Raw genomic sequence first — 20,398 nt, 5'->3', positions numbered from 1 at the left:
CTGTCTGATAACAGGAAAAAATAAAATTAAGATTTTGTAATGTATTGCTGAAAATAGTAGTTATTCCAATATATTTTAAATTTTAATAAAATAAAGGAGCTAACCACTGGGGCATTTGTGCTGGGAGTAGAAAGCTGCTCTATTCCTACTCCTACCTTCATAACCACGGTAGCCAACAGGAGAATCTGGGATTTCCTGATCTTCTAACGCTGGCTATGCCTTTTCTCTGTCTCCTGCTTCCTTTCCTCTCATTTCTGTTGGACCAGGTTATCTGAAGTGTTTGGGACTTCAGCAGTCTATCTGGTGATCTTCACTAGTTTGTGAAAAGACAATAGCGAGTACTATAAGATGCTGTGCTTTGATTTACGCTGAAGGTCAGTTTGACACTGCACAATCAGAGATCTGTCTCAAATATGCCTAAGACACAAACCTAGCTTTCTTCTCCTCTAGCACAACTGTATATTTTTCCTGGGGGTGGTGGTGATGGGAATAAAAAATAAATAAATAAAAAATAAAAAGCTTTATAAAGTGGTCATCAGCAATGCATTATTAACTCAGCAGTAATCTACGTGCTTATCACACATAACTAGCACTCCAAATCAGGCTCGTAGCGCACATCCTTCTCCACATCCATGCGCACTAATGCAAAGGCTGACTTGAATTGTGCTTGACATTCCTGAATTACATCAAAGCAGATTTTAGGCAAAAAACTAAATCACTGCAGCATGCTGTGAAAGTCACATCTCAGAGCTTTGTGCCCGAGTTTTCCCTCTGCTCCCACTACCTCAGCTGAGTAGGTAATAATGATACCTGCATACTCTGTAAAGTGATTTGGAATTTACTGATGAAAAGCACTTCAAAAGCTAGCCACCGATTGCATGCATCTCAGGTTGCTTATGTGATCATTTGAGAGGAAATTTCTCCTGCTAAGAAAAATATTAACAGTAGCAACATTCTTCAACCAGATAAACCTCTTGATGATAGAATAGCCTTTGAGTAAAGAAGTGGTGAATATTTTCAGATAACTATCAATAATTAGTCAAAACTTATTACTCCCCCATGTCTGCTTGTTTTCTTCTTTTCAGACCAACACCATTATGAATGAGAAAGCATTTCTATTAGAAAACTGAAGACTGCAATAAGATGCTTTTAATGAGGATTCTTTTATACTCACTAAGTAAATATCACGATTAGCAATCACTGTGCAATAAGCAGTCAGACCAGTGCTAACCTTGTAACAGCTTTGTGGGCTTGTCCACACAGGTGTGAATTACAGTATAGTAGCTACATTCACCCTCCTGATGAACAATAACCATGAAGCACTTTATAAACAGAAGTGGATTACAATGCTTCCCATATATAGAGGTCAATCCACCAGAGTTTAGGGGTCAGTAGAAAGCACTGAAATTTAGGCTTAGATTCACAGGACAGTGAGGATGCTGAGCATTCATGTGAGATACCTGTGCTAGATACCTAGTCTGCTTTAAATTTACACCTGTGTGGACAAGCACTGCTACAAGACTCGTGGGCCCATCCTGGGCCTTGAGAAGTGAAATAAAAATAAAGCAAAATGCTGATGTTTCTGTTTGCTTGTTGAATGTGCTCTTAAAAATAGTGTGCTCTAATTTTGCCATTTTTATGAGGAATATGACTACTATATTCTAGCAGCAGCTACTGTCACTGAAAAGAGGGAAATCTTGGAAGTGGTTTATTACAAAAAGAATGTAAAAATCTCTTGAAAATAAAAGAATGGTGTGTTTGAGGCAGCAGACTGGTTATTTTAGGGGCAGAGGAGGGCAGTTCCTTTGGAGAGGCAGAGAAACACTTTTTATGCAACTAGTTCTGTTGTTTCATAGCAAATGTTTAGTATTGATCATGTTTGTTTATATGGATGTTGCATCAACAATTGACTCACGCCTTTTCATATGATGTCACTATTGCCAAAGAGAGGATAAGATCATGAGATAACTGAGGGTCGCTTGGCACGAGATAATGATGTGCATAGTGCAACATATAAATAAGTGGTAATTTCTCTGTAAGATTTGGATGTCCTATCAAATTCATAGTCTCACTGGTGCCTAAATACACATGTTGCCATGCAAATGAGAGACCAGTATCACTCATTTGAAATCTTAGACGGTATTCTTATTATCTCCTGATGAAAACATGCTAACTGTTTATATTTTCTCTGCATTCCAGTTCAGTTACAGAAACTGAATTCTGGGTGTAACTGTTTATCACACCTTAAAGGAAAACTTGTTTTGCAGCAGGACTGCTTAGACGACAGAGCAATAATACAATCAGTTAAACTAGGAAACCTGTGTAGACTTTAAATTCTGTTCAGGGAAATCATTTCATCATTTTATATTAAGTTTGGGTCATACTGAGACTTCCTCCCTGCTTGTCCATTACCAATTTGGGCAAATTATTAACTTGGTATGCAATAATAAACAGCAGTTGAAAGAATGGTAAACAGCACCATTCATGCAGATAGCTTTCTGTTGATCAACGATTGTTGTGATGGAGAAAATTGGTAGTAACAGACTGCACTTTCACAACTGAAGGCATACGGCAGAGGGTCTTTAACAGTGCACATTACTACACTGATTTCAAAGGGAATTTCATTTTCGATGGCCACTGGTGTAACTTACAATTTTTACAGTTCAGACACAAAAAAGCTGTGTTTCAGCTTTTTAGCTTTGCTTAAGTTTTTCATTTTCATAACACAAACATCCTGTATAAAATGGGCTTCATGGAAATGGGCACCTATTTAAATGCAAAGTAAAAGTGTGTGTGTGTATGTGTGTGTGTGTGTATGTGTGTGTAAATGAGTAAGGTATTGGAAAAAAGAGATTTAAGATTATTTTGTTTCTGCTGTCTGTTAGCTATGGAGAAAACATTTCCAAATACCACGGAGATTAATGGAATCACATATTGTTCAGGTATAATTCAGGTCTATAATTCCTGCTTCAGAAAGCTGAGATTTTGTCACACACATGCCAACAGCTTAATATGCAAAGCCTGGGAAATTGGACTAGGCACTACACAACAGGTTAAAAAAACCCAAACACAATGAAACTGACAAGCATTCGCATTCTTTTTGATTTTAGTATTTTATAATGAGATAGTGCAAAAATAGAGCTAATAACAGTGATTTTTCACTGAAAAGAAAGTAGTAGGCTATGGATTGGTGGAGCTGAGAGTTTTATGAGAAAACATTTTAAGAAAGAAGATGCATCCAGGCACAAACAGTGCACTCAGAACAGTCTAAAAAAGTACATGAAATAGCCCAAAGAGAAAAGCAAGATCAAAGAAGTAGCAAATGTTTGCAAACAACAATGATAGAGAAAATTTTGCAGAAATGTGCAGCACCTTGAAAGTGAAGGTGTGGAGTTTTACTCAAATATTAGTCTAGAGAGGGGGAGCCATGGAAAGTGAATAAGAGGTGGTGGTTCACAATCAGAACAGGAAATTCTAGATAGCCCTCATAAGGCAGGTAAAACTGAGGTGAACAGCAGAGTGGGTTAGGGACACTGGAAAGGAAGATATGTCTGGCAGGGAACAGGAGACTCAGCCACAAAGAAAAGAAAAGAAAAAGAATAAGAAATTGTCTTGAGTTGTTGTGAATGTATGAATAGGTGCGAGAGAGAAGGAATTCAGGTTGGATCATGTGCATTATCTACAATAGTCAGAGAATAGATACTGCAGGCAGAGGGCAAGTCTAGCCTGAAGGCAAGGGCCTTAGGCAGAAAGGTCTGCCTGAGTATTCAGCAAAACTGGTAAGAGAGGATGCTCTGGGAAAACCCCATCTGAGACTAGACTACTAGAAGTCCTTGGCACATAACTCTGTGGGCAGCAGTGCATCTACTGCATGCTTTGGTGTTAACAAAGTAAGGGTGGAGAAACTCAGGAAGCAACTCATCTGTCTGGACAGAGATGTGCCGGGAGGATAGTCTGCCCTTCAGCTCTCAGGTGCGGGTGGGTGCAGGCCCACCCTAAGGCTTGTGTCAAACACGCTACATTACACAGATGCCAAGGATTCCTCTGGGCATCTAAAATACCATTAGAGATATATTTAGGTACTTAAATTGCTCCTTACATGTGTATGCACTAAAACACATCTGAGAAGACAATTGCTTAGCTTTCATTTAGAAATTATACTTCTGTATAACCAAAATGTTTTACAACAAACGGTAAATAGCATTAACTGCATGACAAAAATGAAATTAAGACATGGATTTGGCCATGTTCAAATAAGAGGACAGTGGTGAAAATGGTGTCTAGGCCTCTAACCTCTTAATTCTTGTAAGCTAAATGGTGACAAATCTGACACAAACATAGAATATAAAACCATTAATGGTAGAGGTAAACTTTCAGCGGAGAGAGCAAAAGCTGTACTAAGAGTGATTGGGTGGCTCAGTCACAGACTGGTCTTCCTCATTGTCTTTGAAACCACACCAGGTAGGGAAAAGATGGTGACAAAGGGAGCAAGGGTTAATCTAAACAGAGGAAGCACCCACCAAGAATGGAGCAGGTAACGCGAACATTGAAGAGGGACAGGACAATAACAGGCCCTTGGACAGGACCAAAGAGCTGAAGCTCAGGACAAACAGAAACTAGGACCTCCACAGTAAATTATTTTGTTAGGATAACACTGAACAACTGGCCTCAAAGAAACATCTTAGATAGCTGCAAACAAAACATGATGAGAACTCCTTGCATTGAAGACCTGACAAATTAAATAAGGTAAATTAAATAAGTAACTACAGAAGGAAAGAGGGACACACAATAAGAAGAAAAATCCTGGCTTCGTTCATGCAGAGGAGCAAGCGTGCACACACTGTTACACCAGAGACTTACCTCCAGAGCTACCTCTCCATTTTTCTCTTGATGAGGTACTTCATAAGCCTCAATTTGCTGCTTTGTGAGTCTGGCTAGCTTCTCTGCAAGTTCCCTCCAGTATCTGCCAAGCTTCACAGCTGAAGTCAAAATGACAGTGTCCTGGGTAAGACGTGCCACTAATCCCTGGCAATCTATCTTCAGAAGTGCCTACAACAATTACATTTGTTAGGGTTCCTTCACCAGTAATCACAATCAGATCAGTATAATTTGTTTTTATAGCTCTAATCTGCATTTCTAAGTGGACAGGACGGCTTTTCGCCTGTTTTGTGTTCTTGAAAATATGTAACTCTGTTTATACTTTTTGTTTTCCCTCAGAAGGGTGTTGCCAATAATTTCATAGGAAAAATGCCCACAAGCTTAAGAAAAAATTAAGCTGCCATTCAGCTGCTTCAGCATTCCAGTGTCACATGGATCCTCCCAAGCTCAAGAATCCTGAAGGAAAAATACTCTTCTCCAACAAAAACATTTGGGGCACAAACTTTAGCTTCTTAAAATACAACATGAAACTTGAAAATGAAATTACAGCACAATTATACTAAAGTATAGTCCTTAGTCTACTTCTTTTCCAGAAAGTCATTAATTACATTGGCCAGCACCTTTGGATTTACTCCTTCTGCAGAACTTAAAATATGCTGTCCATTATGCAGAAACGCAAGCATAAAACTCCCTCCTGCCACGTGAGCTTTTAAGAACAAACATATTAAAGTGGTTCCAGGATTAAAGTGGTTTCCAGAAGTAAAATGCAGATATGTTGCATTCTCCTTTCTTCTTTGTTTGGACCACAGCTAATGAGATAATAGGGGAATTCCCCCCCCCCCCCCAGCCCCAATTAACAGAAAAAAAAAAAGTTCCACTGAAAATATTAGCTTTTCAGTGAAAGATCAAGAGCCAAAACCAGACAATTTCCTTGTTTTTCAGAGACAGATTTTTAATATCAAATATTTCTGCAGAAATCAGACATTTGTGTGATTTAACTGAAAAGTATTTTTCTATAAAAATCCTCATTACAAACAGTAGAACTGTTAGTGAGCAAGATGTTTGTCTCATGTAACTAACCAGAATACACTCAACATAGATCCCAAACCAGTAATGCATGCCTAGAATAAAATACTTAAGAAGTCACTCTCTTGAGAAACACAATATAGCCTACAATACCAAATCCCTATACATTTTGGCAAAGCAGAGAGAAAGAAACTGTTCAGTTTGCTTTTGCTCTGAGAGTCAAGAATATAGTACATAAAAAAGAAAAAAATTCAGTAAATTCTATCCACAAGTGACACAGATGATAGGTAGCTTTAAGTCTAGCTTTACAAAAACAGAGCGCTGTATTTGCATTTCACAGCCCCAAATCATATACATCTTAAAAATGGGCCCTCTTGTCGGTCCAATTATGCCCCACCTTTTGCCTGCTCTGTAATGAGTTCTTCATAACATCGTATTAAATTAAAAGCTTTAACATCTCTGCCTTCCTTTTTTCCAACTATTTTTCAGGGGTAGCCAAAAGGCTTTAAAAATAAAATGCTACAACGTGAATTTTTCAAATACTCATTTTCATAATACATTTGCTATACCTTTCTATGAGCAACTTAATTCTCATCCGTTTCTAAATAGGCTGATATACTTTTCAGTCAGAGCCAAGGACAGTGCTGAATAACCCTGAATTCCAAATTAATTTGCACACAGATTCCTGTATAAATTTGTAGAAGAACATAGTAAAATATGATTATTAACAATGCAACCTACCACCTGGCAGTGTTTAGAATAAACACACTTTTGTGTGATCCCATGTCACAGTATTGAGTCATGTAGAAGCTGTTTAGTGGTTTCCAAATCAGCCCCATGAAAACTGTACCAAAATTCTTGCAATATCTTTTTTCGGTGGCAACATTAACTATGAAGTTGTCACATATGGATAGAAATGTTGTCTTCAATAAACTACTTAGGTTTTCCTTCCTTTAAATATAGAAAGCAATTTTAGATGTACAATTTATGGTAGAGAAGATAGACAAATACTGGAGCTCCACACTATGAGGTTAACTAGTTCAAACTGGGATTGTGAATTGCTTGGGTAGGCCACACTTGCCACGATCATGGCAACTGTTTCAATCATGATTCTATATATACATATATATATATATACACACACACACACATTTTATATACATATATGTATATAAAAACTCAAAAAAATCTACTAAATGAGCAAGGTTCTTAGAATTTTTAAGAATGCTGCTTAGAATGAATTGATATAAGTATTATTTTTTCAAAGAGATTCTGGATGCATTTTCCATCTATATGCGTCCGCAACTTCTAGTAATGCATTCACATTTGTAAACATTCCTACAAGGATAAAGGACCACATTTTGTTGCTCAGACATTACTACTAAGTAGTTTGGGATTCTTGGCAATGTGTTCCCAATAACCAAGTTAGTTTGTGCAATACTTACAACAACGAGCTCATAAAGAAATAGTCTTTTCTTTTTGTTAGCATGGCAGTCTTCCTTCAGCCTCTTCACAACATGTGCAACTCTTTCTGATTCCTTATCAACATATGCCTCATTAAAGTCATCCCATGACACATGTGAATGTCCTAGCACGTCAGCCAAAGCTCTCCAATCATAAACATTCTCGGATACTGTAGATAAGACGACTGAGTAGATGTAAGTCAGTTTTTTAAATGGCAGTGCAATTTGTTCAACAAGATTCCTGGTTGGTAGCTCACTATCAGCAATATCCATAGCTTGTTCTTTGGAAATCACTTTTACATTTCTGCAATGTACAAGACCAACCTTTCTTCTAAGAACTCCTACATACCATTCTTTTATTTTAGTCTGCCCAATGGCTTTTACTTTATCTTCACCAAGAAGTGCTATTGTGTCCCCTTTAAAATATTCTAGCAAATAGTCAATCTTACTTTGACGTAACACAGTTTTCAAAGCCACTCCGTAAGTGTTAACGTTTAAACGTTTATCTTGAAACTTCGGATATTTAACTGTTGGTATTAATAGCAAAGGTGCAGACTTGATTTCTTTGCGTTTTTGTAAGCGCTTTGGCCTACTGACAATTCCGCTTAATTTTGGAGCTGGATCAGGAGTCGTAACACAGAACTGCATCACTCGGCTACTTTTTAAGTCTTTAATCCGAACAAGGAAAACAAAGAAATGCATCTCCCCAGATCCTAGCATGGAAAACAGGAATTGCTGGTGCACCATTTCACCAGTTTTCAGTTCTTCTTCCTTAATACTTTTGCTTTCATTTTCCATCTTCACTTCAAAATCTGGATCACAGGATATCAAAGAAATGTTTAGATCTTGTGGCTTTTCAAGCAGAAATGTGTGCTTTCCCCACAGCTGAAACACAACAGGGGGCATATTTTTCCCCCCCTTTTTAATATCACAAATTGTAAGTTTTCTTGGAATGTAGTTATGACCAAAGACTGTAAAAACTGCTGTAAAAGATGGGTGAATATATTTGGGACCATAAATTCCAACTGAGACAGTTCTATGAACATAGTCCCAGATATTAGTGGCTGGAGGCTGAATTTTATTTGCTTGTACTGCAATCACTGTATACATCACGCGACTTAGGTCTGTTAGCTTCACTTGTATGGTATCTTGATAAAAGTAACAGTTCCGTAACTTCTTAAAAGGCCCTTCTTTACTGAGACTGTAAAAGCATACAATATCAGTCATAACTTGGCTGAGAGGATCGTTCTTCACTTCAGCTGCAACTTTCACTTCTAGGAAAATGGCTTCCCTTGTGTTGAGGTTGCTTAATGTAAGTTCTATTAGAGGACTTACAGTGCTAGACAGTTCATTGTTAAGTGATAGTGGAGGGTTAAGAATGGCCTTTAAACCAACTTCTTGGTATTCTCCAGGTAATACGTGGCCCATAGGGATGTGAACATTGATATCAGAGTCAGGTAGCTGTATTGATCCCCCTTCATGATTCAGTTTACAAACTACATGAATATCTGTAGCTTGCGTTTGTGCCCATCCAGGACTATGACTCATTGTTTCTAAATCTAAACAAGACCGGGTCAGCTGTCGGTGACTCAACCAAGCCATCCTGTAGGCTTCACGGTCATTTTGAAGCCATGCTGTATCTGAAACTACAGTTTTTTGAGGTGCTGTCTTGTGAGCATTAAGTCTTTGGTTATCAATAATATCCAGGAAGTCAGAGACACTTTTGGATCGTCCAGATCTTCTTGCTGAAGTCTTTCTCAGAAGACAATCAATATCTAGCTCATCACCTGAGGAAGCCAAAGAGTCCCTGTTGCTAGAAACTCTGGAGAACAAATAGGGTTTTTCTTTTAGTACAGAAAGGTATTTATTATTTTCATTTCTATTTGAAGCAGCTATGTCATGTATGAAAGGGTTGGATGTTGACAGTTCATTCCAGAAAGGGTTAGTCTTGGAAACAGCATGGACATGTTTGAATACATCAGAACAGTCAATATTCAAATCCAATTTACTTTCACTGTCATCTGTTGAAAAGAGAAAACAGAAGTATTTCCTAAAGCACTTTTTTTTTTTTTTTTTTTTTTTTTTTTAAAGCTGATGACAATGAGACATTCCATTCCATTCCCTTCCAGGTGAAAGTCCGTTAAACTGAATAACTGGTGACTAAATTTAACCTACGAAAGTGCACATAGCTCAAGCTGTTAACGAACATATTAATAAACTTCTCCTTCAAGTTTTTAAAGAGTATCAGTATTCACTTCTAAGTAACATTTAGGAATTTACATTAAAGAGTTTTAACAAATTAGTCTTGAAAAATATAAAGCATCTTCTACAAGGTGCTGATCATTGTTAACTCCTACAACTATTAACGGACTTTGAGTATGCTAAGGTCCTGTGAGGTTTAAACCCTTAAATGACAGTAATCTCTGGCCTCTTACGAAAGACTGGATATTTTTGATTTGTGACTACATCTGTGCAGAGTAAACAACACCTGTTTAGACTGTGCAGCCAGTACAGGTAAATGTATTATTTGGGGTTCCTTTTCATACTAGTGCCCATGCACTGTGTGATGATGGCACTCTTGCAATTTATCTCAATGCGAGTGGAATCTGTTATAACAGCTTCTAATTTAAAAGTCTGATTGGTATAGCTTATGAATTCTTGTACTGTTTGAAATTGAGAAAGAAATGTTTTTGAGTCTTCTGGTTTTACTGAGATTGCTTTTTAACAGACAAATAGGAGTGCATAAGTGATATTTAATTATGCTTTCTAATCAAAGTACTGACTATTAACGGTAATGCCTATTTGCTGTGAATACAAGATGGCCTTTGAAAAGTTTCATTCATATTTTATATTAATAACTGTTTGCAAAACCTGGTTTAGAGGTTGATTTTAAGACTTCTAATTCCTGCATTGAACAGCATGCCTGCAACTTTTTATCATAAGGGTTTCTATCACTCAGTTTGATGTTATTTTTATACATAGAGGTTTATACCATCCCTTCTTTGTACATCTTTGTAAAGGATTTTAATTTTAGAGGGGAAATTCAGCATTTCTATTTTTTTTTAGCATACCTGTATCTTCATTATTTTCTTTCCCATAGTAACTTCCATCTCCAAGGTTACTAATTATCACTCAGTCACAAGAATGACTGTGCATTCAGCCAAAAAAATTGAAACCATTTTGTACATTTTTAATTTCAATTTGTCACAAATTGTGACCGAGAGCCAAAACCATGAAGTTTTTCCACAGTTCCAGAAAAATTCCAGTTTGGAAGAACCCAAATGGAATTTATCAGTTTCCCAGCCACCCATCTGGAAGGCTCTGGAGTTGTCTCGTCAACAACCTTCCAGGTCAGCTGCCAGAGAGAAACAGAGCCCGGCCACCCAGCCCTTTGCCTTTCTGGCAGCTGGGCTTGGCCAGATGCCTGGCAGACAGGGCTGGGTTGCTCAAGCTCCAACTGAAAAGGGCCATAGTTTCTGCCTGCAGGCCAAAAAGCCTTCCCTACACTGTGCTGCTTTAAATTTCCCAGTGGAAAAGGAGAATCATTTTTATTTCTTAAAAATAAATTAATCCAAAAAGTGTTAGACTATTTTTCTGAAGGACATACTTCTTTGGGAAAAGAACCTGAAGGAAAGACTGTAGCAGAGCCCAAGTCATTAGACTGGACTCTTTGTCATGTCAGCTTCCAGCACAGGTAACAGTGGGTTGCAGTAGGTTAGTAAAGAAATAATTGCCACTGCCTGACTTGCACAGCAAGTGCCAGGCCCACCGTTACTCACATCTGCTACTGTACAAAAGCTAAGAGAATGTCTGCCTTGTGAAGAGGAACATTTTCTTAATTTGGGGGTTAAAATAGCAATGAAGTTAATGTATCTTTGATTTTAGCTTCAGTAGTTTGGCTAAGAACTCCCTCTTCCCCCCTTCCCAAGCCCCTATCAACATACCCTAAGTAGCACTTCTTTCATGTAAGGTTAATGCAACTGCAACTTTTCCTCCCTGTCCCCCTAACCCCTTTTTGCTCTAGCAGAGGGCAAGGGAGTTCTTCTATGCCACTCCTAGGTCACCTTGTGACAGCCCCCTTGCACTCCAACACTGGAGACATCATAGATGTCCCTGGGGACTAGTGCAAAACACAAGCAATACAAAAGAAGTGATGTGCAGTGGTTTACAGAATAGCTGTAGCTCTTGATGCCACTGAGAGTTCTCCATAAGTACAGACTAAGTAGAAACCCTGAGTAAATAAAATAGTAGAATAGGCATACTGTAGCTGGATGAAGGTGCTTGGTCATCCATGTCAATCAGAGTCCCTTCTGATCTGCTCCGTGGAGTCTCTCCAGCATGTAAGGAAGCTATTTCACTACTGGAAATATTTTCCTCCTAGGAAACAGTTAAGGTACAGTATATTAGTAAGCATGCAGTTTGAAAAAGGGGAAACTGGAAGGATAATCGAGCTTTGTTTCTGCAATGTGACACAAATGAAAAACCTTACAAGTGAAGTTGTGGTTTATGAGTAAATTTATGGAATCTGCCCAAGAGCATCATAGTCCACAGTGAGTCTTACTATCTGGTTTGCAGCAAAAACACCAGGTGCTACAGCCCCAGGACAACACAGTACCCCACTGAAGTTCAGTAAGTCACAGTTAAGTGTCTTGTAACTGGAACTGAGAAAATTGTACAATAACTTCCATTCGGAATATCTTGAATGAAGACACGGATTTTTAATAAATAATCCTAATTCCTGTTTTGAGATAAGGTTGAATAGAAACATTAAAGAGGAAGATCTAAATCTGTTCCTTCCTCTACCAGACGAAAATAAAATATTTTTAACCCCTTCTGCTATATTATTCTTTGTATGCTCTTCCCTGAGTGAACGTCAGGTCAGATTTTCCTTTTGGTCCTCACAAGCATAACTTAGACTACCCTTCTACAGGACCCATGCCAGCACAGCAACAGCCCAAGAAAGGACATTTGGGTCTCTCCACTTCCTTAACCAGCTACTATAAAATCGTTTTGTTCTTTGATACAGTCTGCACATGGACTGGGCTGCACGAGAACTGTAAATCAGGTGCTGTGGCTGAAAGAAACAGCCAGAAGCAAACCCATTGCAGTGGCAAAGCAAGAGTCTCAGGGTACCCCTGTCTACTGCTGTTTTGAGCTGCCCAGGAAAAGGAGTTGCAGGTCCACACAACTTGGAAGAGCACTGGATGTCCTAAGTGCCAAAGTCACTGTATCCCAGCAACAGAAGCTGGAGCAAGTGCAATCTTCTAGACTTCCTTGCACAGAAGAGCTTATTAAATCTGTGCTATAAACCAAGAGATCATTTACTAACTTTCCCTAAATCCTCTGACTGGTCCTGTATGTAGTGGGGTGTAAACGATGAGGGGCAAGAAATAGATATATTAACAGATATGGTTTGGGGAGGGGGGAAGATTTTGGGCCCATCCATTGGTTACAATAGTCAGCTTTGCTCACAGGACTGGTGTATTGCTGCCTGCCACTTCTGCAGCAGCAATTGCAACCAAAGCAGCTCTCTCTATCATGATTAAAACAAAAAAGATGAATTGTGCCTGGTTTTGCTGTATCCATAAGAAAAAGGAATTTTCAGTTACAATTCTAATAGGTGAGTTATGGAAAAAAGGAAGGCATACCTTATACCAAAGCATTACTGAATGAGAAACTGGAAGCTGGCTGACTCAGTTTCCATTGCACACAGTGCAATGGTTTAATATAAAGATCCTCCCTCCCCCAGTTGCAAGTGTAAATTAGTACTTTGTGTTCGTACCACTGTATGTTACCTTCAGCTAATGGCAATTTGCTCATATGCTGATCGGCGCACAGGCAGGGAAGCCAGACTGATGCTAGGCCTGACAATTACCCAGCACCTCTGCTGCCACAGTGCAGCAAGGACTTTCAGGTTCCTCTGCCACAGCTGAAATTAAAAACTACTAAATGTATTCAGAGCATGACTACTGATGAATGACAGATGCATTCATCAACAGGTATAATATCTTTGACTTCAGTGGAACCAATCCTTACCTAAGTGAAGGAAGAACTAAATCTTTGTCTCAAATGTGTGCTGGAGTTTAGATCTATTCATCTTGTGTTTGGACTTGTGTTTCTGAGACTGTCATCTGGGTAGAGGGTTTTGTTTGTATTTTGAAGTATCATCTAAAGATAGCTACGCAGGCTGTCTGCACTTATATACGTTGTTATAAGACAAGGAAAGACACTAAACTGATTTGAACTCCATTAAAAAAAAACATCTAGACTTTGGGACCATCTCTCAGGGCTATGAACATGAGATTTTGACACTAGAGTCCACAATTCTCAAAACTGCAAAGCATTTATTTCAACTATGGGTAGCAAAATACATGCAAGTCACAATTATCATTATTCTTATACTGTGCATTTTTTATTCCTCCTCCACTTGAATTACAACATGATTTTAATGTCTTCTCTAAGAAGCACTTCTACCAGAAATCTCAGATTTTGGCCTTAAAGTCTAGATGATACTGAAAGTCAGCCTCCAACAGTTCTTGGGTTCTGTTATTAATGCCTCACCAAAACCAAACTGGAATGTAACATGCTTCTTTAATCACAAAGCTGAAATTTCAAGATCTGACATTCCATACCCATATAAAAGTAAAACACTTCTTTCTAACAATAAAACGCAGTATCTTTGATAATGTGTATGCATTCCTTTCTCAGATAATTAAGTTTTGTTTTGTTGCTGCATCTCAAAATGTTGCTAAAACAGAATACATCATATAAACATGGAAGCCCAAGCTAAGAATTTTGCATTTCAGGTATTGTGGATGCTTTAACTGCTTGATATGTAAGATTATAGTCTAATTCTCAATAAGTGTACAAGAAAATCTGTGTGGGATTCTCACTTGGACCATGCAAGTCCACCTTTTAAAATATTAGCACATTCATTGCCAATATTGATGTCTGACTGATGATTTATTGATCAATTGACATATTAAGCTAAGAATGGTTCTTTTATATAGAAAAAATAAGACAAAAAATAATACCAAAGCACAAATATTTCAATGGGTATATGAAATCAGAGGCAATAAGCGAGGATGAGGAAACAGCACAAGAGCACAGGTAAGAAAAGTCTCCATATGCGGTGGGAGTATATTGACAGAGACATGACAACAACATTGCATACAGAAGTTTTATAAACACTAAGAATCTCTGCAAACAGAATAAGCTATTTCCTAAAAATTCCCTTTGGGAACTCCTTAAAACCTTCACCACTAGTCTAGCACAAAGACAGAAAAGGTAGGTAGCGAAAAGGAAGAACACTTTCAAAAATAAGGCCCCTCTCTCTCAAGAAAGCATTCCCTGATACAAGAGCACATTGATGGAGCCCCACTGACTCAAGCACATCTACAGGCCAGCCAGGAAGAGGAGGAGAGAAGGGAGAGATATAAACATTCCTGTACAGAAGATGACCACGTTTGGTCAGAACGACCAGGGGTGGGAAATGCTGGGGATGATCTGCATATATGCCATCGTGTGCCAGGCAAAGTGCCTCCTGAAGGAAGCTGCATGATGTGACACAGGAGTTGGGTCCCCTCCCTCTCTCCAGCCTTGGTGCTGGAAATGCGTACATCCTCAGTGCCTTTGTATGAGACTGGGAAACTAAGAAAATCTAACGCTCCCCATTTCCCATGGGAAAAAGCTGCAATAAAATAGCCGAGACTTTGGATAGGACAACCCTATCGAGTAGGGACTTACCTGGAAAAATCTGGAAGTACGACCATCCCCAATAGAGGGGAGATGAACGCATATGGTATATAAAGCCACACTGATCAGGAGCAAAGAGGAAGGTATGAAACCCTCTTGCTAAACTTTTCATTTGTTGTAGCTACTGAGTAAGATGTAAACTGACGAATGCTTAATGGTGCAAAGAATAATTTGACGGATAGTATGTCAGCTCACAGTGAGAACTGAGCAGGAAATGAAGAGCTTGGAAAGAAATCAGACATGGAGTGACCAGTGAGTGAACCTGAGTGACTGGTGAGAGATGTGGCATTTTTCCTATATGTGGGCAAGAGGTATTTTGCTAGGTGCTATCTGCTGTTAAAGCCTGGAGTCCATTGTTGGACCCATAAGATTGGGGAAAATAAATAAATAAATAAATAAATAAATAAATCAGGACTCCGAATACTTCTGGCAGGCATGTTGCAACAGGGTTTGTTCAGACGAGAAAAAAATGCATTAAGGGAGGGGAACGCCTCAGGTAGAAAGTTCAAAGCTTCAGAGAACTCAGGAGACAGATTTGCTGCAAATAGCAATTTTGCTGCCTGTGATGCCTCTAGAAATCTCTTCCACTCCCTTTAAAACTGAAGTGCACTTTTTTTTTCCCCAGAGACTCTACCAAAGAAAACATGTCCTGCTGTGCTTAAAATAGTGGGGGGGGGGGGGGGGGGGGGAGAGAGAGAGAGAGAGAGAGAGAGAGAGAGAGAGAGAGAGAGAGAGAGAGAGAAGAGGAAAGGGGCGGGGTGGAAAAGGCACTTCCCCACAGCCTCTGCACTCAAAACTGAGCGGGAACACGTTCCTCTGTGGTTTTGAAATATCAACATCCCAGAACAAGACACTAGCATTTGCCTTTCATGCAACTTTAACCTTGCTTGGTGTTCTTTCAGAAGCTGGTTTAACAGCAGAGCTCTCCTGCAGCAGTGTCTCCCCATGTACTGCTGCATGTAGCATACACAGACCATGCTGCTCACCCATCGCATTATTCACAATGGTTCCCACCCTTTGTATCCAGAGAACGAAACTTAGATATTTGCTGAGACAAGACAAGCAACACAAGCAGATGACAGAGATGTGCTTGGGCCCTCAGGCTCACTTTTAGCTGTAGTGGGGAAAGATGACTTACCAGTTATATAGCTTTGGTTATTAAACTTCATAAATTCCTCACTACTTCTGAAAATGTCAGCAGAGAAAAACAGCACAAAAGCATTACGATTTATCTATCAGGATGTTAAATACAGTGTTCTTGGCCTAACCATGGTTTAAGCCAATGGTTTAAGTTCTATTAAATACAGAGAAGAGAAAAAAAAAATCTAAAGAGAAAGCAATACAAAGACGACAGATGGTTTTAGAAGGCACTACACACCAGTTGATCTAAAACACCATCAGTTCTCAGCAAATGAACATGCTCCTAAGTAAACATTAGTAACACTAACGCATCACCTTTTAACAGTCCTATGGCACTTGTGGCCCGGAACAGCTTTACACAGAATCTAGCTCAGAGTTTGGGTACAGGTGGTTGGACATGAGTTTACTATTTTTTGGTTACAGGGCTGAACTGTTGTACTGTACCGAGTGGCAGTATGTGATAGCAAAGAAAACTGTTGGAGTGATAAAGTCTTCGACTTAATCTCCTAGCCTGGTGCATGTGAGGCAGCTAAGGAATTGCAGTTGCTGCTTTGATCTGAGACAGAAATGTCTTTTAATGTTCAAGCTGGAGAAATCTGAACCCTCTGTTACCTACCTTGCCAATACTTAGCAGCAACTTTAGTGTGACCCTGTTACATGTCGCTTTACCTATGACGATAGCAAAAACACCTCAAATGGATATTTCTACTAATTTATTCAATTCTTAAATAGTTGACGAGCTTGATACCTACTGTTTCAGAGTTCTGAAAATTTAACAGTCAGTGAGAATCAGAGCCACTCATGCTCCCTTAAACCAGGGGCTTAAGGTTTCTGCAGACTGAACACATGCCTACCCTGCTGCTTGTAGCTGATACAACTGCTGCTCATAATACCTAATTTGAGCTAGTTTTGAAGGTTATAGCTAGTAGTCTCAGCACAGCAAAAATGGAACTGGAAGTGGGTCATCCTCTCAGTAGATTTCCACAACTTCACAGGTGGGTTGTGTAGCCTCCATTCAGCTTTGCAGTACCCAGAAGTTCCCAGACTGGTTGCTTTACAGTTTGGGGAATCCTATGCAAGCAAAATGACTGTACCAGAGACACACTCTCTGCAAAACAAGTATCCTTCCCTTCATTCCATGGGTCCACACTTCCAAAACTGCTTCTGTAAGCATAAGGGTTAGAGCGTTTATTTTCAGTTATAAACATTTGGGAATACTGCTGTGCGGAAGCCTCAAGGTGTAGTTAAGTTGTGATGTTACCTTTCAGGTTTCAACTACAACTCTGAAATACTTCATGATTTCTCTTTGATGTTAGAGAAGGAAATACATTGCCTTCTAAACAGTTACATAGTAATGTAAATAAATAAATGGAAATGGAAAGTAAAGATGACAGAAACAAATTAAAGAGACTAAATGTGTTATTGTGTACTATTTTTTCTTTTTGCTTGGCAGAGCAACAAACTTTGCAAGTTTATCACTCAATTCTTCTACAATCTCATTTGCTGACTACCTCTACAAAGCCTTTAAAACACAATAATACTTAAAAGTCACAATGGTACCTTCACTTGTTTGTATCTAAATATGCACACTTTGGAAGCACAGCCAGTTTCTTCACTTTTGGAGGTCTTATGAGAACATTTCTGGCTCCTTGTCTATGAAGAAAATACTACAGGTTCCTAATGACTCTGACCCTAGAGTTATCCCCTCAAAACTGATATTGGAAGCACTCAGTTTAAGGAACCCTTTTTATTTAGCAGTCTCATTAAAAAAGTAAAAGTTCCCATATCTAGGAGCTGCAGGTGTTTCAGTATCACATGTTCTGCACAGAAATTGAAGTGCTGCTGTCCATCCTCAGGTTCTTTTGATGTTTGCCACAATGAAACAAAAACCTGAACTCTCAACATTTTTGAGCAGCTTGAAAGAGCAGGAGCTACTGGGAATCTCAAGATCTCTGCTAGCTATTTGCATCCTTGTGAACTGTAGCTTCTGTGTGATCATGGATTTCTAAATGCAGAATGCCTCCGAGGTGGATAAATATTAATTAAGGTTTGAAGGTATGGAATATAGGTAGAAAGCTTATGTGAGCTGACAAGACCACAGTAGGAATATTCAATTTAGTTTACACCCCCCCCCCCATTCTTCTTCCTTTTCCACTAAATTAGACTTTTCCTCACATTCAGACCGCATACAGAAATTACACTGGATCTTTAATTGAGAAGCTTACAGAGGTCAGTCAAGATAAAGCCTTAGACACCTGCACATTAGCCCAGTTTAGACAGCACTCCCAACTCTGCCTAGTATTACCCTCTTCCCAGGAAGAGGCTCATTTCTACCAACGCCAAAAGTCAGCTTTGCACAGGGGCAGATATAAGCTGTGGTCTTTGAGGGCAGGAAGTAGAGCAGGGGAGAGAAAGAAATAGCAATAACATTAACAGTGGTGAATGACTTAATTTGATGGCTGACTTCAAGAAAAATAAAGGAAAATTATTTTCTAGAAACAAAAGTCTTTGCAGGTCTTAGAGTCAAGGGGAAGGGAGGTGGGACCAAAAGCTTCCTTTGTCCCAAAGACTAGATTTGGGCAGCATCTTACTCTTCAACATTTCTTACAGTTATGTATGGAAAATAGTATATCCACTGGCTACACAGACAGAAAGTAAAGGATGACAGTTCCTGAACAGTCACAAACCCAGGCCAAGCAGTAAACTAGTTCTTCATCAGCAGCTGACATTCATACACTTTACTGAGTTACATGTTTCGTAAAAGCAATTACTTTTTAACTTAACTGCTCAGCACAGATAAGTGAAAAAATCCTCTTGACTTTCAACACTAAGATGTCCCAGCTGGCCCAGTGATGTAATAAAAAATTCTGGAAGAGTAATGCTCTCCTCATGGCATTAAGGCAAAGCAGAATGCGACATGGAACTCACCTGCAGAGAAAGGCCACTACTTTGCTCTTTCTCAGCTCTTAAGCTTTTAACATTAAAAGCATAAATGTTAATGTGACTTCAATTATAAGCATCTGTACCAGCTCGGTATGTCACGAAGATGTTGTGTTCTTTCCTCGTCTAAACTAATGGCAATTATATAACAAAGCAACGTGGCCAACACTATGTCAGCACCTAACCTTAAACATTCTACCATGAAACCAAATTGCCTGTCCTGTCTGTCTGGATACTACCTCTCTATTTTGGACAACTGTAGATCAAAGATGTATGGGAAAACCAAGCAATGTGAACTTTGGAGTAAATCCAGCCTGATGCTTTGGCATGTGCAATGCGCCTTTACTCCTCTGGTGTTAGCTGTTCTGGTTTCAGGATTTTGAAGTGAGTATCAGGGGAAACATTTAGATGGTATTACAGTGGGCTGTTCTTCAATGAGAGGAGACTAAAACAGGGTTCTTAATACAGGCATGAGCGGCTTCTGCTCCAGCAGAAAGGAAAAATATATCAGAAAGGACAGACTGTCAGATGAACCTCTTTATATGGAACCACTTTTGTTTGGTGGTGATTAACTTTTGAAAAAAATGAGTTAAGGCAGCAATAAACATGATGAGTTTGTTTTGCAGAGTTTAAGACTTGACAAGCAAGCTTCTAAAAATGCATAAACAAGCCAAGAAGGAATCCCGGTTAACTGGGGCATGAATTTGGGGGTGGGGGAGAATGGGGGTACATGCCTCAAGTCAGACACTTGTTCCATCTGTCTTGGGAAATATACTGGCAGACATCCATGCTAGGAAAACACTTCCATTAAATATGGTAGAAGAAATTAGGTCTTTTGGCTCAAGGACTCCTTTGGCCATCAATTGTGGTTAGTTCAGAGAGTTAATAGCCCTAAGTGTAATCATTCTTCAGTGCATCCGCACATTATGCTTTGCTCTACCTGACTGACCACACAACAGGCACGGTGGATAGGTTACAGCACAAAGAGTACGTTTGATAGATTGTGATAATGTTTTCAAGGAAAGAATGATGCCTATTTTTCATGTATTGATCTGTTTTGACTGAAGAACTTGTTTAATAATCCTTGGTGCTTTAGAAACAAATATACTGAAGAGAATATCAAAATGGGAGTCTTAATCACAGTGACACTTCCCAAGCTATTCCACAGAAAGCCCTCATTTTGTATGTTGTTTTTA

The 20,398-nt window shown here is 39.1% G+C and overlaps 1 protein-coding gene across 2 annotated transcripts in view; it reads right to left on the bottom strand.

Moving 5' to 3' along the window:
* MACC1 (MET transcriptional regulator MACC1) overlaps nucleotides 1-20,398 on the bottom strand; it is a 39,642-nt gene that overhangs the window by 6,835 nt on the left and 12,409 nt on the right. For both annotated transcript variants that reach the window (XM_026105142.2, XM_026105141.2), the window contains exons 2-4: nucleotides 11,630-11,744; nucleotides 7,350-9,388; nucleotides 4,861-5,049 (exon numbers count right to left, since the gene is read on the bottom strand). In XM_026105142.2, coding sequence (XP_025960927.2) covers nucleotides 4,861-5,049; nucleotides 7,350-9,388; nucleotides 11,630-11,744 — 2,343 coding nt within the window. The remainder of the gene's footprint in view (nucleotides 1-4,860; nucleotides 5,050-7,349; nucleotides 9,389-11,629; nucleotides 11,745-20,398) is intronic.

Source organism: Dromaius novaehollandiae, chromosome 2 (genome assembly GCF_036370855.1).
Source record: "Dromaius novaehollandiae isolate bDroNov1 chromosome 2, bDroNov1.hap1, whole genome shotgun sequence".
NCBI classification, from domain to species: domain Eukaryota; kingdom Metazoa; phylum Chordata; class Aves; order Casuariiformes; family Dromaiidae; genus Dromaius; species Dromaius novaehollandiae.
The sequence above is the reverse complement of the archived record's forward strand: the minus strand, read 5'-3'. Positions and strand labels throughout refer to the sequence as shown.